This window comes from Syngnathus acus, chromosome 16, assembly GCF_901709675.1.
Source record: "Syngnathus acus chromosome 16, fSynAcu1.2, whole genome shotgun sequence".
NCBI classification, from domain to species: Eukaryota; Metazoa; Chordata; class Actinopteri; order Syngnathiformes; family Syngnathidae; genus Syngnathus; species Syngnathus acus.
Window position 1 is genome coordinate 12,217,415 of NC_051101.1, and position 18,146 is coordinate 12,235,560.

The following is an 18,146-nucleotide window of genomic DNA, read 5'->3' on the forward strand; positions in this document are numbered from 1 at the left end:
CACCTCATTGAATGAACTTTCTGGAACGTCATGGATGGGCGTGAGTAGTTCATCGAAAGAGCAGGGGACATACATCCGATTAAAATGCGTTTAAACTAACATTTCAACGACGTAGTGGAGTATATCTAGAGTTTTCAAACTAAATTTGACAAAATATTAATAATTTGTGTCAATTTTTTGTCCGTTATATAGCTGTATAGTACGCCCAGATTAATTGTATTCCCCCCGCTGTGAATAAATGATGGTACATTCTCTGACAGCAACAGCTGAGCTAGTCTTGCTACCCATGCCCGACCATCTACCGAGGCACCGTGTTCATATTTTTAAACAACCAGGAGTTCGTCGTTACTTGTTTCGAGTTATTTGAGTGCTCTCGCCATTGTACATCGCCAAAATGTCCGCGGCCAAGAAAGGAGACTTGTCCCCTAGTGAAAAAGAGTTGTTTGACGTTATTTCGACAGGTAAGTAATCCCCCACAATGCAATGCAATGTGGCTAACACTAGTTAGCTTGTATGATACGCCACCCCAAATCCCCTATTATAAACTTTTAATTTGTATTTTTTATTGACGTTGTAGCGTTTCTAGTTATAGTTATGGCTGTGGTTATAGTGGTGTAGAATAGTATTGCGTTACGTGGAGCTTTCGAGTCCACACAGCATTCTGGCTTATTTAGCTTCATAACTTCAACAACACTTTTAATTTATATTATTCACCTTTATGAATTGCAGGAAATGTCCAAGAGGCTTCCAGACTTCTGGGCTGCAAAGATGTCAGAGTCAACTGCTTGGATGAAGTAAGAATATTTCATTTGACTTTTCACAGCTGTAATAAGCCTATTCTTTTGAGTTTACAATTATTCGGCAACATTATTGCTGACTGAAATTACATAGCAATGTTGGATAATCAAGCCTCCAGCTTATTTTGTGGGAAAAGAACACATCGGCCATGTCTTTGTTTTCTGTGAGCAATACGCATGTGACAAGGAGCCACTGGGGTCCTTCAAGGAGGAGTAGAAGAACCCTTCACTTCCTTTTTCAATCTCTATACCCGTGTCAAAGTCAGATGTTGGAAGCATGTTTTCTCATCTTGTTTCTCCCCGGCGTAGTACGGCATGACGCCTTTGATGCACGCCGCCTACAAGGGCAAAGCCGACATGTGCAAGCTGCTCCTGAGGCTCGGCGCCGACGTCAACTGCAACCACCACGAGCACGGATACACTGCGCTCATGTTCGCCGGACTCTCAGGTTGGTCCATGGCTAAAAAGGTGAAATGTATGCGCCACATCACTCGCACGCCAACCACAGTCGTTTTTGTTTGTGCTCACAGGGAAGACGGACATCACGTGGATGATGTTGGACGCTGGGGCTGAGACGGACGTGGTCAACTCTGTAGGCAGGACCGCAGCACAGATGGCCGCCTTTGTTGGTATGTGCCGACTAACCTTTTTTTTTTTTTTCAAGTTTTCTTAGTTTAGAGTCAGGCAACTTCTAATATATTTATCAAAATTTTAGAATTGATTTGAATCCTCTTGTCTTCCAGGTCAACACGACTGCGTGACGGTGATTAACAACTTCTTTTCTCGTGCCCGACTTGACTACTACACCAAAGTTCAGGGTCTGGAGGAGGAACCCAAATTACCGCCTAAGCTAGCTGGACCCTTACACAAGATCATCATGACGACCAACCTCAACCCTGTTAAGGTAACAAGACAGCGTGATTAACTTCTTAGCAAACAGTAATGTGAAAGCTGTGAAGCGAGACACAGCCTCTGTTGTCATGCCATAATTTCTGGCGTCAGATGGTGCTGCTGGTGAAGGAGAACCCTTTGCTGGCCTCGCCCTCAGCCCTGGACAAGTGTCGTCGAGTGATGGAGCTCATCTGCGAGAAGTGCACGAAGCAGCGCGACATGAACGAAGTGCTAGCCATGAAGATGCACTACATCAGCTGCGTGCTGGCCAAGTGCGCCTCCTTCCTCAACGAACACGACGACCAGCTGGACGGACTCATCAAGAGGTCGGCGACCCTGATTTATTATGTTTTCTCTGCAGGGTTGAAAAGCGACTTTTTGTTTCCCCCCTCGTAGTCTTCTGAAAGGCCGAGAAAGCGACGGCTTCCCGGTGTACCAGGAAAAGTTCATCCGCGAATGCGTGCGCAAGTTCCCCTACTGCGACGCCACGCTGCTGCAGCAGCTGGTGCGCAGCATCGCCCCCGTCGCCATCGTGAGTTCACCACTATATTCCTTTGCGTCATGCTTTTCTACAACAAAGTGGTTTTCTTCTTTAGAAACACAATTAAATGGTATTTCAAGTCATTTAAACCCAGAATTTTTTCAGGGCAATGACCCCACAGCTCTATCGGTGCTGACGCAGGCCATCACAGGTCAAGTCGGCTTCATGGACGCAGAGTTCTGCACCACGTGCGGAGACAAAGGAGCCCAGAAAAGATGCTCCATTTGTAAAGTGGTGAGTGCTCATTGCTATCTTGGATACCTCACGACAAACAGTGTCATCATATCCCGCATTATTGAGGTAACAATATTTAGTGCGACATTTATTTAATCTTTTGAAAATTTTTTCGTCAACCAGGTGATCTACTGCGGCCAAGCGTGTCAAAAGTTGCACTGGTTCACACACAAGAAAGTCTGCAAGAAGCTTCAAGAGCAGCGAGAGCAGCACCAAGCACAAAGCAATCAAGTCGCCGGTTGGTCTCATCAATTACGAAAAGACACAAAGTTGATGGCTATTATACACAATAATAATAATAAAATTTGTGTTGCATTTTAGAGGAGAGTGAAGCAATTGAGGAGGCTTCGGAGTCCATGAAGCAGCTTAACGTGGACACCAACAGCTAGACCGAGGACACCCAAACAAGTGTGTACGCAACAAAACACGACACTCGTTGAACACAACAAAAATCCAAACCACTTGAGGCTCCGGCGGACATTTTGAGGTCGTTGCATCCATTTTGTCCGGTGAGAAACTCTGAGTCAGTCTTGAGTGGAGCAGAGACAAAAAAAAAAAAAAAAAGGACAAACTCGGGAGAACCACGACTCGACAAAATATGTACATTGTGAAATATTTATAACAACAGTATCATACTGTATGTGCATTTATTAGTGTTGCGTCAGGTTTCACTTAATAAACAAGACTTAAGGTCCATGAAAGTCTACTTGGTGAGGTGAGTTCTGGAGTATAGACATTTTTCTTTATATTTATTGAGTCTTTTTTTTTTTTCTGTGAGACGTGTGTTGGGTTACTTCCTAGACAATCAACTATACATAGTTGCAATGACCATTTTAGTCCTGCCAGAGAGCAGCGTTTCACTAAAAATTCACTAAGTGCAGGTCTGTAGAAAGGACAAAATTCGAATAAATCAAGTTTTAATTACCAACACTGTTTATTAGAAATGTGACAATACGTAAAAAAAAATTAAACGGTTTCACTTTTATTCCATCTTTATAAATATGTAAACTACTTTAAAATGCTTACTTTTTATAAACCATGATTTGCTCTTAAAAATAGATCTAAGAACATATAGAAAACATTTTAATTTTATTTAAAAATGTTGACAAAATAAAAAAATATATAAACTGCTTTATTTTGTGGATTTATGTTGATAGAATACTGTAATGTAGAAATGCAAAGCATATGTAGATTTTATTTTATTTTTTCTCAACATGCATCATACAATGAAAGAAAAGCATTAGTCTGGAGAGCATTAAAGGGACATTCCGCCAATTCCACATGTCCAAGTCAATTTATTAGTCATGGTGAAAAAACACTCCTATCAAGATGTGGAGGCGTGCTTAGGAGATGAGTGAGAGTTTGCGCTTCCCACTCGATTTAAATGTGGAGCCGACCCAAAATGATTTTTTCGCTCGTCACGCTTGTAGAAGTTGTCCCACCAAAGCCTCGCTCCGCTCTCCAATCAAAGCTGACGCCAGCTCGGCCACTTTTGACAAAGATCTTGCCCAGCGCTCGGCATCCTGGGAAAGAAAAATAAAATTGTTGATACTTGAGCCATTGGACTAATAGATGAATGCACCAATTTAGGGTGATGAGTGAATGACTGGACTAATGTAATGATTAGTTCATTGTTCTGATTAATGATAATGATCCGCTTTAGTTTGTGCGTGCCTTGCGTGTTCTTTTCTTCCTCCGACACATGAGAACAATTTTCAACCGAATGAAGACGCTTTGTTGTTTTCAAATTTTCACATCTCGACACAATCGGCCACCAAAGTCTTTTGAGGTTCATTTTTTTTTTTCCCATTAGGTTTTTATTGAACTTTAAACCTGACCACAGGATGTCTGACATTTTTATTTTGAAGCAGCCATTTTAGTTTGATGAGTCGACAAACACAAACTTTACTCGGTCAACGGCGCAGTGTCAAAGTTTGACCAAACATCTTGTTTGTTTTGAAGGTTTGGACAGATGAGGCTTCAACTAAGGTACATGTGACAAGGTGTGATTGCGAAGCGTATAATCTGGCTTGACCGTGGATAATGACACGAAGCAGTCTCTAATCACAACCAGGGAAGGAGGTCACAGTACCTGATTTTATTTTTTTCCCCAAAAACACCAAAAAGGGTTACTGTTTAATTGCAAACAATAAATTTCAGTCCTTGACATTTAGAGATATTAAAGTGCTGAGAATTTAGCAGATGAGATGCTCAAAAATGATCTAGCTAGCAGTTAGCCCCGCTAGCTTCGGCTATTCTTGTCAACGCTCATTTTAAAGAGTCATTTGCATATGATAGAAGACAAAAAAAACAAAGTCAAGATCACCAAGGAGGATCAGAGAATCTATACTCCGCGTTCAATTCCGTCCACTTCAGATAGGCAGGCAGTCTTTGAATCAAGCTTCAAAGTGAAGCGTTATTGAATCAAGTCGTCGTTTGCACGGTGGCACATAAATACCAAGCAGTCCGTCTCCAAAATGGGATCTTCAGGGTAGAATTACTAAACAACAACAGCGAGTGAGGCATCAAAGGGACTAAAAGTGGATGGCGGAGAGATGGGGGTACCACTCCTGACGTGGAATAAGGGGGGAACGTGATCCTCGGAAGGATTAGCGTGTCTTCATCACAAGCCAAACAGTTTTTTTTGTAAATCCTCGTGATGAAACCGCAAAGTAAGCGCTCAAGGCTAAACGCCTCACCTGTTTAGAGCCAGCCACGTTACGATTCACTTTTTAAAAAAAAAAAATCAGGTTCACTTGGTTTTTACGAGATTTGGATTCCAGTTTTTACCAGACTGCCGTACTTTCCGCCACGACACAGCCTCACTTCGCGGAGTCCCGAGCCAGAAGTGTCATCACTGACTGGCGTGAATCTGAAGGAGTGTGACCGCAATGCGTGTTAGAATAAACTCTTAACACCGGGACATTTTCCGCTCATCCCCTGCCATGTCCATTATGGACTAATCCAATCTTTTTTTGATGTCCTTTCTCTTAACATGTGACTTTTAAAAAAACTCTTGAATCTTTTACAACATTGAGAGGCAAAAAATTTGCATAGCATAAATTAGAATAGATGATGTGGTAATTATAACTTAAAACATCTGCTAACTTATACAAAGCAGCAACGCAAACAGACCGAGCACGCAACAACAACAAAAAAATCTTTCGCTGAAGAAACCGAGCATAGCCTATTTTTTGCCAAATGAGGTGACAGCATTGTTTTAATATTCTGTAGATGGAAGATTGGGCACGAGCTTAAAAGCGAAAGCATTCCCAATCATTCCCATGTGCGGCGTATACATAAACACAAGCAAAGGGTCTTGTTATTGTTATTGATGTCACCACACTGCAACTTTTTAACCAATGAGACTTCAATCATGGACCACTTTGGCTAGCCACAAGGCGACAGCTCTTTGAAAGGCAAAGTTGTGTGCGGAGGGGTTGGTCGACCACACAGCGAGCGGTCGCCCCTATCCTCAAATGCCACCAACGCAATGGACGCTTTCAAGTCCAAAAAGGTCTCTTTGGGTAATTAGGAAGTCAGCCAGTGACACTCTCCCAAGGGTTCCCACTTAGCTTCTTCCCCTTCATGACCAGCCAAGAGTCCCAATTAAATAACAGCTCACCAAGACCATTGGCGGGATGCCCAAACTGTGGGGGCTAGGAATTATATTTACAAAGCCTTTAAATTCAACCCAACATCTTCATATCTTTAGGTTTGACAGTCGGACAGTTACGCATCGATTGAGTTCAGTGCCACCGTACCTCGCTCCCGCACTGTATATGTCTACTATTAAGCCCCCCCAACCCTAACCCTAACCCTAAGGAAATACAGTATGCCTGGAGATCTCGTGCCCAAGCAACCACGGATAGTTTAAGGCTTAGAGAGAAAAATGGGGTTTAGAGTTCATGCGTGTCACACACAGCTCAGCCAATCCCTTGATGAGATGATTTACAAAGATAAGGAATTCAAAACCTTCAGTCGCAGTCGCATTAATGCCAAGGCTGATTTACGTCTGGAAAACGGCTTTCCACAGGCTCTGACAGTTCTATATATACAGTATCTGATCCCTATCGGTCTCTTCAAGCTCTTCGTCGGAATAGTCAAAGCCATGTGTACACAAGTCCATCAAAAGGGGTTTTCCTTCCCCGCTTGGTGGCTCGTTTCGGAGGGTGCCATTTGGAATAAGACGGAACTTCCTCGTAACCGGCGATCGGAATCTCTGATGGATGGAGGCTTTCGTTTTGGTGTTGAACGCGTCATTTATGATGCTTGGAAATTTCCACTGGCAAATAAAAATGTTGGCTTTGTACGAGATTCGACTGGCAGGATGTCGGTTTGTTAGGCCTTGTTCATCGTCGGATGTCAATGGAAGAAGTTGAGTCTGCTTTTATTATAACCGAGGCTGGATTTTGACACTACATGGTTCAAGGGACTTACTGTAATTCCAGTTTTGATTTCAAAAAAAGCCTTTCACTAAAGATCTTTTGAAGTTTGTACTCACACAAACAGTTCGTTCATCACGTTTAACGTACAGACTAGACGGCGAGGAGGTATGAACTTCGACGGGCATACCTCTCAACAAGGAGCAGAACCGCTGGATGTTTAGTTGAGGCCATACAGAAACATGCAGGCCAAGAGTGTGATGGATGAAGTGACAATTCAGAATGCAAGCATGTTAAAGACACTCTCAAATGACCTGACTTTTAGTTCCTGTACTTTTATCACTTCACGACAGCCGAAACACTCAACTGCGGAAGGTATGCGAGGAGTCAAGAACAGGTGAACCGTGGTAGCTAACCACTAAAGCATTCGACTTGGCCTTTTACCGTACTTGCGTCTTCACGACGAGGTATTCTTATACATATCGGGAATTAGAAGTTTCCTTGATGGAAACCATGTTGGGTGGCAAGTGGTCATCAGGATTGCCACTGCAGCGTGATGTTGTGTTAGCGGTTTTGGTGTTGACGTAGCTGCAGATCCAATCAAATCTTGACAGATTGGCATCTGGTTGCATTTGCTTTTGTCTGAACAAACATGCGGAAATGTTATTTTCCCTTCTCGGCCGTTAGAATTGCAAATAAAAGAGGAAGGTGAGCATTCTTGACAACTGAGGAGCATCAGGAAAAAGTCTCTGGGTGGTCAGAAATATTTCCCGACGAGTCGGAACATACACAAATGTCACGACACTCCACTTTTGGAACCCAATTTTCCACTTGTCTGTTCTAATGCCTAAATCCAGTTCCATCTTTTTAATCTGACATATCAAAGCTGAGCAAACACAGTCTGGTATGAACCCTTCCTGGAGCCAACTTGAGGCGCTGGGGTTTCACACATCTGGAGATGTCTCGTTCAGAGAAGAGCCTGGAAGATCCATCTTGATACCATGCGTATGTTCCTCATGGTTCACGTACCACTTCCGTCTGAAGACACCAACATCCCTTCAATTCCTGGTCTGGTTGGGGGCGGGGATACCCTTCAAAAACATGTTTGCGGTTTCGATAAACCTTCCTCGCCATTGAACGCCAGAAGTTCATGACACATGGTGGACAACTGCAGGGATTTAGTGAAGCGTGTGCTGAAACCACCAGTTGTCCCTAATCTCCCTTGACCCAAACCAGGCAGCAACTCCGAGGTTGTGGTGCTTAAAGATTCTTTGGCTTGGATCAGGTTTCACCTGTCTGCCTTTCAGACCTTGATGTGAACAGGTCCGGGATAATAGAATGTCTTTCACCCGACCTGGTCTCCATTCTCCGTTGCTCTTTTCTCCCCCGCCCCCTCGCCGTGTCGGCTAATCTCCTCTCAGGTTTAGGATTTCCCGGCCGGAGAGGAAATACGGGCTTGGGTAAACATCAGGGCTCTCAGTGCGTTGATTACAAGAGCCATACATCAGTCTGACATCAGACTGACAAGTGTCTTTTCAGAAGGTGACAAGGGCGAGAGGGACTGAACGCAAGGAGGAGGGATCCTGTGACACATATCGCCCACGTTTTCACAACAGGGTGTGACTTTTTTAGGTGAGGGATCTGTTGTCAGAGTAGGAGGCTGACGGATTTCACGCCTAGTGTCCTCAGAGAGATGTCAAAGTCTTGTGCGGTTTGATTGCGATAAACATATGGCTTAACTCCGATCAGTTCTTGACTCAAAACTCTCAAAATGGCGGTCAAGGGCGATCACAAACTCCTCCAAATTGAGATTAGATTATATAATACTTGAAAAGCCACCAAACGTCATCATTAACTTGGCAGTGCTTAGCAAATTAGCCCATGTTCTCTTCTCAAAATGTCTTTTTCATATGAAACCAGACTGGACGGGAAATTAACACAAACGTCACCCTATTATTAATATGTGGCCAGAATGAATGTAAGACCTCCTCCAAGGCCAAGTCATGTCTTAATTTTTGGACAGAGGCGCAAGTGTGCTGCAAATTGACCCGCAAACCAAAGCACCCTGGCAGAGGTATTAAGTGGGGACTTAAAGCTCAAAATCTTCTTGACCAGTTTTCTTCTCTGCTTTCTGGAAAATTGCGATTATTGCCCCATAGACACAGCCAGTACTTCTGGAAAAAATGATCTCTTTGAAATAATAAAAGATTGAGATTTATCCCAATCTGTATTTTGCGCCATGTCTTTCCATGGATTCCCTTGTCTCTATAATTGAGAAGGAAACCGTAACGTCCAACGTGATTGTCAAATCAAAGGCAGATGTGAGCACAGAGAAGACAACTTCTTCATCTTGTCCTTTTTTTGGGGGGGGGGGGGGGGGGACAAAATGTGTCACTTTGAGTCACGCAGCAGTTTTGATTTATGAAGACAGATCAGCCTCATTTGTCCTACTGTCAAAGCCTGTCTTTGAACATACATCCCGCGCCTCAAAAAGGTCCCGATTTGACTTGATGTGAAGCTTGCGGTCCGATAATTCCGCAATAATTACTAAATGATGAGTTTGAGATCTGAGGTCGACCGCAAGCTTTCCGATCATTCTCATGACATATGTTGAGGTCAAAGTGCTTTAAAGTGAGCCGACGTCTTCCTCGACGGCTTGCTTACGGAGTTATGGCATGGATTTGCTTTTAAAGAACCTTAAATGGCTGCTTCAAACCAAAACATTCCTGCATTCCTTCTTGACACTTTTTTTTTTTGTGGGTCTCCCCATTATAAACATACCCACCAAACTTCATGTTGCTAATTCAAACTGTCTTCAGAAACTGAATTATGTTTTAATTCCAGGGTACATGATTTGTTTTGGACCTAAGAATGATAACGCAAAGACATTGATAAAAAACAGCGACAGGCATTCAATCAAGAAAAGACACAGCAAAATAAATCATGTACAAAAGAGCTGTTTAGTTTGGCTGCTCTTTAAAAAAAAAAAGATGGGAAAAGTCAGACATGAAAGCTTTACCTTTGACTGCTGCACATGGACGCCGTACAAGAGAATATTCCGGCGCTTAGCTGCTAATGCTAACTCTGTAAAGGTTGTCGGTTCAATCGCCCATCGCTCCGGAGTGCTTAGATGGACCTGTTTAAAAAAAAAAAAAAAAAAAAAAAAAAAAAAAAAAAAATTGTATTCCACCTCTGGTACCCAAACTCCATGACTTGAAGCACCTCTTTCATTTCAATCAAATTTTTTCAGACAAAACATTCGAACCTCAACCAAGAAGCCTCTGTGGCACCAACATTTTTCACAGATTGCTAACATCTGACCAAAGCTGTGATAACTAACTCCTCACCACAATGACAACCACCGGGTGAAGAAGCGTTTGTCCGCTTCTCTCCACTGCTGCAAACGTGGTCTCCACTTTAGCCAAATCAGAAACATTCCTCTGGAGAAAAAAAATAAAATCTTTAAGAGCAGATGTGATTGTTCTGTGTTAAGCAGCCAAATAATACATTTGTTTGAAGACACAAAAATGTAAACGTACAGAAAATTGGATGAAGTTCCAGGCCTTGAGCAGATACCTGACGTTGTCTCCCGTCACATCTGGGATGATGTTCAGCTTCTGGAAGGCAGAATGTTTTCATCGATAGAAACATCTCAAGCTCTTTTTGTCACCCGTTTAATTCTTTGCGTTCTGTTTGGCCTTGGCGAAGGAAACGCGTGACGAGAGAAGAGGATGTCAGTCAAACGCGGGCCTTCGCGCCCCTCGGCAAATAAACACCGACTAAAAGCACTCAACATCTGGCACGGTCATTCTCACTTCTGGATAACGCCAACAAAAATGGAAAACGCATGTCCGAAAGCAAAATTCTTTTTTTTTTGCAGCTCTTGTCCAGTCATTTTCGGAACCGCTAACTTTAATCCAACTGGTTTAAATCATGTGACTTCTGTCTGCTTGCCGGTAACATGAGCTAGCTGAGCAACAAAGGCCGCCCGTACCACAATTAATCAAACAAAAGTGCGGTCCGGTTCAGCAAATGTGACGGCCATCTGCTTTTCCCGCATGCGTACAGTCACACTTCATTACTTGTGCGACCACAGACAGGCCCAGTTGTTTCGCTAGCGGACCACCCGGATGACGCTCATGTTAACATGATGCTCCCGTTACACGCGTGCGACACGGACATGTTGGTTACGTACGATTTGAATTTCGAGGCTGCAAAAGGCCTCGTGGAGGGAGTCGGCCAGCGGGCTCGCACGCGAACATCCGTCTGTGATCACGCAGGCCGATTGAGATAGCGTGTCTGGAAGGACAACGTGAGTACAGCAAATTAAAGCTTCTCCAAATTTGGAAAACAAAAGAGTACGGAGCTCACCTTTGACGACAGACTCCGCAGCGGCCAAGTCTCGTTTGTAGGTGACCTGAATTCAGTATGAATGAATGAATGTTTTTTTATCTCTTATTCTATTTATTTTTTTATTTCATGCGCTGATCGGTTGGCACTTTTAAATTTCGTTGTACATATGTGACTGACAAAGATCTATCTATCTATCTATCTATCTATCTATCTATCTATCTATCTATCTATCTATCTATCTATCTATCTATCTATCTATGTTTTATTTTGAATATTAAAAAAAAAAAAAAAGGAAATACAAGAAAAAAGTAAAATACCGAAAATGATAACTCAATAGAACATAAAAAAGAATGATGTTGCATTATAATTTTCCCCTTTATAATAAACTCATGTTTGTTCAAAAAGGAGTAGAAAGAAGCCTATCAAATTAAAGCCTTTTACTAACTCGGTGAATTGAAAATTAACGCGAGCAAGTCACCTTCCATAACGTGGGCGGGCCTTCGATGAGTTTGGCGTTAGTAGCGCAGTACCGCAGCACCAGATGGAGACACTCGGTACCAAAGTCAAAATCGGCCTCGGTACACTGAGGAGGGAACCAAAATAATTGACACATGATTTGATTTTTAAATCAGAATACTTGAGACGAGTTCTTTAAAAATCGTGTTTAAAAGTGTGCGAGTTTTTTCATCTGGAGTTTGAAACGACTTTTACAAAGTGACCCAGGCAAAAGAGAAAATGGCCAAATACTTACTAAGCATTAAATTACACAGCACTCAAAGACAAAACAGCATCAAAAGAGCAGCAAAATAATGTCTGCTCGTGCATCATCCCGTTGTCTTGTGAAAACACTCTGCTGATATTTCACCAAAGCGTCTCGCTAATCTGGCGCCTTTCATCCCACTGTCGTCATCAGAGGAACACAATGAAAACATCATCATTGGCGGCATTCACTTTTCTTGGCCAGATGTGATATTTTCCACCCAAGAAACTAAAGTCTGTCTTGGGGTGCGCAAAATACGGCTCGGGGGCTTTAACATGGCCCACCGTAAAACAACTGCACATATCGAGTCTACGTACTCTCTGATAGGCTCTATGGATGATGTTGTACTTGAAGGCCTGAGGCATCTCGCTGGCTCTGTACTTAGCTCGCTCTAGCGAATGGTCCAGGAAGCCCTCTGATGTGGTGGCGATCACCGTGGAGACGAGCGGTCGGATGGCCCCCGATGCCTGGGGCAGTTAGAGGAAATCATTTACCAATCTAATTTGTCGTCTGTTTAGTTATTTTGTGCATCGCCAGTCATACAAGTCTACTCACGCCATGTTCCCGGGCGGCCATGGTTATTTGATACAGGAAGTCCTCCTCCACAAAAGGCCGCACAGCATCATGGATGATGACAACCTTGTTCTCCTGCATCTCTTCCTCCTTTTCCTCACTTAGAGCCATGACTCCATTACAAATGGACCTGTGACGCGTGCAGCCGCCCGCCACCACCCGAACTTTGGTGTGCTGGAAGCGCCCAACGATGTCCGTCATCAGGTCCATGTTTTCTCGGGCCACGACAACCACGATGCTGCGGATCCATGATACCCTACGAGGACATCCCATTTTCACCCATCTCTGTTTTGACATTTAACTGCCTCCTGAGATGGCTATGGATTTTTTTAAAAAATCGAATCCCCCTTTCAAATATGTCCCTAATCTTAACTAAATAATTAGCAGCATTAGCTTCTGATAATAACTTTATAATGGGAGCAGTTGGTTGTCAATCTAACAAAAACGGGTCTCGTCATTGCCCCAGATAGAAATAGGGGCGGGGTTAGGGCTGGTCGCATAACAGACACATGCAGCATGGCACAAATGTGCATGCAATTTTTGATTCTTGGCAATATTTTGGCAAAGCTACGCCACAGCCATTACCTGGAAATTGTTTTAAATCGTGAAACAGTCTGCAAAAATATTGTAATTCTAGTGTTTAGCGTGAGTTATGAACCACTGACTCGACTTGCACCGTTTAATACACCGACATACGAACGAACTTTCCCATTTTTAAAAATGTATGCAAACCTCTCAAAAGCCTGAATGGTGTAGCTTATGAGCGGTCGGCCAAGTAGCAAGCAGAACTGTTTGGGTGTTTGCAGTCCGGTTCTCTCTCCGCTACCTCCAGCAGGAAGAACCACACACACCGGGAAGTCTACGCCAACTGTGACCGTTCCGAGATTGTTTTTCTCGGGTTGGCTGGAAAGGAAAGTCTCAGGATGTGCGGGCCGGTCCGATTCCTCGCGGGGATCGTCCATCATTTCCTGGGTGGAATATCACGATACAACATTCCTGATAGAAGAGGTATGGATGTATTTCTAATTTGGATGATTGTGGAGCTTGAATTTCAGCGCAACATTTTACTTCCGCCCTACACATTCAAAATAAAAGTAGTTCGGGTCGCAAAATATTAGTACGATGCTTTATATGCATCTTCTTGCTGCTCTATATTTATGGTTGTCAATCATATTGTTTGCTTTGTGTAACAAGTACTGATATATTCAAATAAAATTACCGTATGGTGTAAAATCAGCATAGAATGACTTAAATCTAGAGTTCAACAGGACCAAAACTATATCCGGTACTTTAGAAAAAACGTAAAGCACGAGCTGTGGATAAATAAACTAGAAAATTTAGTTAGTAGCAATAAAAATGTGTGATTTCCGCTTAAAATTAAGTGAATTCAGGGAACTTTACACTATACTCACAAAGCGGATTGGCGGATGTTCTCGCGAGATTCCGGTCATAACATTGTATTACGTACATCTCGCGAGATGTTTGGACGCTTGTCAGTCAAAAATGACCTTTTAGTCTTGGTTGATGATATTTACTGGTTGACTTGGAATATGAACAATTATATGATGATAATAATAATTATTATTATTGTTAATAATTAATGACTCTACTCTGGAATATTATGCATAACTGAAGTCTCACGAGATGGTAGAAATCTTAAATTGACTAATGAGTTAACCCTGAACCTGACTCATTTAACTTTGTTCTTTTCTGTTTGGAATGCATTACGTAATTTACATATGTGTTTGGGATAATCAATCAGACTTTCATTTTCAGTTTTAAAACTTTATTGGCAAAGCTTTTCTACACATTACAGCCACATGGAATATATTACATAATTATTTTTATACACACGGTTGGAGGAGGGAAAAACAAAATTGGAAAGAAAAGTCCAATTTTGACTGATACACAAAGTGTGGTTTAAACAGGTAGTTGCAAACAGGTGGAAAATAAGTGGTACATTTCCATTGGAATTTAAGATGGAGAAACTTGGAAATATTTCAATTTGGAAACCTTCTATGGTAAATAATGGAAATTTACCGGGAATTAAGGATCATATTTATGAACATTTTGTTTTGTCATAAGCTGACACCATGCAAAATCCCCATCCTTTAAATACCTGTGAATTCACATGAATTATTGTCGAAAGTTTCCAAATTCCTGAAATTTTGCAACCTTATTGTTTTACTGGTGTTGGACAGCAAAAACACATGAACACAAATACATGACTACATAGGACAATGCATGTTTTTCTCAATACAGTTTCTGTTCACATTATTTAAATGGCAAGGTAGTCCTTAGATCTCCTCCAGTTTGGCATAAATCAAGTCCAGCCTTTTGAGCGACGCCATAATCCACATAGACTTTTTCGTCATGACCTTTTGTGTACTTCCAGGTGGCAAACGCTTTAGCAGACAATTGTTTGATTTTTGTTTTGTTTTCTTATAACGTTAGCCTTTTGGAGAATTTCTGGTATTGCAACCCCAATTTTTTGTCATGTTTTTTCAGTTCATGTCACTTGCATTCTGCCACCTGTAAGTATCCCGCCCTGCCTGTTGTTTACAAACATGATGAAAGAATCTATTGGCAAGGCCTCAAAGCCTCCACTCCTCATGGTGCAGTCTGGTGCCAATTTTGGCTCATGTGCTTCTTTCCCATCACCTTCCTGCTCCTGGACTTGTGCGGGATTAGCGTCTGGGGTGGCGTCAGAGGCCCAAATTTATTTCCCGACTCGTTGTGCTGCCTGGAGAACCTCTTGCACTTACAGGAGGTGACCACGGTGATTTTGTACGTTCTGGTGCTGCCGTCCTGGCACTGCAGCCGGATGCGCTGAGTACGGGTTTTGTCGTTGACGCAACGCCAGTCATGGCCGCTGCTGTTAGCCGCGCTATGGCGAGTCCGGAATTTTTTGTACTGCCGGGCTCCGCCGATCCAGTTGTGAAGCATCTGAGCCGGGAGACACTCGCCGGCGCACACCAGTTCCTTGATGGGGTGGATGCTGGTGCAGTGGCCGTCTGAGATGTACTTGGTGGACCTCAGCTCTCTGCAGCCCATCTGGCTTCGCTCTGAGGGGAACATTTGAGTTTTTAAGACAACAGCTCACTTTAGTCATCTCTCTCCTGGCTGCTTAAGTCCCATATGGCTTCGTCATTAATAAAAACTCTGACATGGTAGATTTGAGGCCTGCTGGAAAATGTGAACGTTTGGGACGATTTGTCGTTGAGATTCCACAATGCCCGATTAAAAAAAAAGTAGGACTTCTTCAGGCAGCTAACTATAACAAAAGTAATGCTTTCCTTTTTCCTCAATTTTGCTGCAGGCTACAAATTGTCCCCTGCTGTAATTGAAGCCGGCATCCATTGACAACATCACACGCCTTCCTGACAATGGCTCCTTTTCCGTGACAGCGTTTGATGAATAGAGAGAGTGACTTCACCTCGGTGATGACATCAGGTGGGTTTCAAATAGTTTTTTTAAATTCATTTTTATTTTTCCCATTTTTTTTTATGCCATTAGAAATTCACATGACTTAAAGTAAGAGAACTTGTGGTGTGTTTGCTAGTACTGCATTATCAAATTAATTAGGAGTTTAAAATACTATTCTGTGATCTGTTGACTAATTGTTTTTAGCGACCTCTAGTGGTCTAGGCGCCCTAAGCAGGTGCTTTGTTGGCTTTTTGGAAGGACTTAGTTATAAAAACTTCTTTAAAAAAAAAAATCTTTGCATTATCTCTTTTAAAAAAGCAAAAAAAATAAAATAAATCCATCATGTTTGTTGAACCATTCAGTCATTTTCGAAGTCATGGTTCTCACTCATCTCATCTTACCGCTTCTGTCCTGTCCCGCCGCTCTCCCACCGGCCCGAGCCCGGTTCAGGGATACATTTCCCGGCTTTGCGTCCTCCTGGGGTGGGCCATCGTGAAGGAAGAGGCTTCCCGCATGCTCGGTTGCGTCGTTGTTAAGGGCCTGGCTGCTCCTCAGCAGGATGCAAAGTAAAAGCAGTGAGTTTGAGAAGGACTTGTGGTGGTGCATGGTGGAAGAAGAGGAGGAGGAGAGAGTTAGAAATGAAGAGAAGGATGCTGCAGCTGGTTTTATACGGAGGAGGGGTTTCAAGGTGCTTCACTATCTTGGAGTACACCCACTTCTTGGATTGAATTTTAGAAGCAAACTGACAGACTTGATCAATATTAATGAAGGTGCACTAATGCTAACATGAATTGTGAAACGCCTTGGGAAGGCTAACGTAAATTAGCATGGCTTTTACGATATTTAGGATTATTTATTACAGTGATTGAGAATTTGTGAGTCTATGAACCAAAGGTTCCAAAAGTTTTATTTTTATTAAAATTTTTAAATGACATATGTAGTTCACAAAATAATTAAATAAGCAACTATCCATCTATAGCTATTGTCTACCCATCTACATATCTATTCTATTTCTTTTCTGAATGACGGGACGTATGTTTAATTTTCTGGAACGACAGCGACACCTGCTGGTCAATTGTATTATTTTATTCTTGTAGTTGTTTTGGCAGTTTCCGTCCACGAGGTGGCGATATTGTACTTCTCATGGAGAAGTCGTAGGTCCATTATGGAAACCATCATTTATTTTTCACGACGGAGGGAAGACCCCATAAAGAAAAAAGTCAAAGAAATTTTGTAGTGATGTTTTGAATGATTAAGTATTGTGCAACTTAAGAGATGTTTTGTCTTCGGGGTTTTACAAAATATGCTCTACTCTACTCAGTACAGTACACATAAATTATATTTACTTAATGATATTATATTAAAATGCGTTAGGTTTGTTTTCAAATGAGAAATAGTCGCAATGAACGCATCACAGAAACAAAAACAACAGCAGAGTTTGAATTGCAATATTCAGTATTTGTACATATTGTTATTTCTTTCTCCCCAATCTCGCCTGAATGTTCCCACCCAAATATTTCTTCAAATCCAGAGAACTCCTAAGGGCCAAATGAATTCCACATTTTTTAACTCCCATTGCTGTCACTGCTCCATCCGCACCTCATTTATGTTCTATATGCTTTAAATGTGCAATTTTTCGACATCATATTTCATGTTCTTTACGCCTACAATCTACCATATTTGTGTAAAATTAATGTTGCCTGTGCTCTAATGTACCATAACATCTTTTTTTCTAGCATATTCATTTGTCATCATAACTGATATCCCAATGTACCGAATGCATATAAACGATACATAATGTTTTATCCACATTGACATATTATTGAATCTGCCTCTATGTATATTTCATCGTTTCTACTCATACCTTCTGGCCTTGTCCTCCACGTGGCTTGTCCCCAGGGGTCCTGAGCGGTTCTGTGGCGGTCCACAAAGTGTATAGCGGCCAGTGGTGTCGGGTTCTGCTTCACCGCAGAGGGTCCGGACCCGGTAAGACGCGGGCCTCGTGGTGTAGTGGTTGGCATAGTTGACCCGGTCTGGGTTAGACTCCGGATTTTGTGCATAGTTTGGTGACTGACGACATTCCGGGATTGGAGGTCAGAACCTTGGCCTGCGAAAATATACTGGATGCTAATACATGAAAAGGAACATATTTATTTATTTATTGTGCTTTTTCTTCATTTTTTTTG

General features: G+C 42.3%; 3 protein-coding genes across 4 annotated transcripts; 1 reads left to right on the top strand and 2 right to left on the bottom strand.

Annotated features, from left to right (window-relative positions):
• Positions 1–394: 394 nt before the first annotated feature.
• On the top strand, positions 395–13,646 carry ankmy2a (ankyrin repeat and MYND domain containing 2a). Its single transcript, XM_037275122.1, has 11 exons — positions 395–461; positions 730–794; positions 1,107–1,245; positions 1,328–1,426; positions 1,541–1,701; positions 1,800–2,014; positions 2,085–2,220; positions 2,335–2,463; positions 2,587–2,701; positions 2,785–2,871; positions 12,640–13,646. The coding sequence occupies exons 1-10, from the start codon at positions 395–397 to the stop codon at positions 2,850–2,852; spliced, it is 1,194 nt and encodes a 397-aa protein (XP_037131017.1). The 3' UTR covers positions 2,853–2,871; positions 12,640–13,646.
• On the bottom strand, positions 3,716–13,536 carry crppa (CDP-L-ribitol pyrophosphorylase A). Of its 2 annotated transcripts, none has more exons than XM_037275108.1 (10): positions 13,267–13,536; positions 12,517–12,790; positions 12,279–12,428; positions 11,680–11,784; positions 11,220–11,265; positions 11,044–11,147; positions 10,388–10,465; positions 10,196–10,288; positions 9,868–9,984; positions 3,716–3,986 (listed from the first exon to the last, which is right to left on the bottom strand). In XM_037275108.1, exons 1-10 carry the CDS (start codon positions 13,497–13,499, stop codon positions 3,882–3,884), a joined length of 1,305 nt encoding a protein of 434 aa, XP_037131003.1. In that variant the 5' UTR covers positions 13,500–13,536; the 3' UTR covers positions 3,716–3,881. The 2 variants fall into 2 exon arrangements, with proteins under 2 accessions (XP_037131003.1, XP_037131004.1); XM_037275109.1 differs by lacking the exon at positions 3,716–3,986 and adding an exon at positions 5,249–5,335.
• Positions 13,647–14,424: 778 nt separating the features above from the next.
• sostdc1a (sclerostin domain containing 1a) lies at positions 14,425–16,622 on the bottom strand. The gene is made up of 2 exons (XM_037275129.1): positions 16,362–16,622; positions 14,425–15,599 (listed from the first exon to the last, which is right to left on the bottom strand). The coding sequence occupies exons 1-2, from the start codon at positions 16,564–16,566 to the stop codon at positions 15,145–15,147; spliced, it is 660 nt and encodes a 219-aa protein (XP_037131024.1). The 5' UTR covers positions 16,567–16,622; the 3' UTR covers positions 14,425–15,144.
• Positions 16,623–18,146: the final 1,524 nt, after the last annotated feature.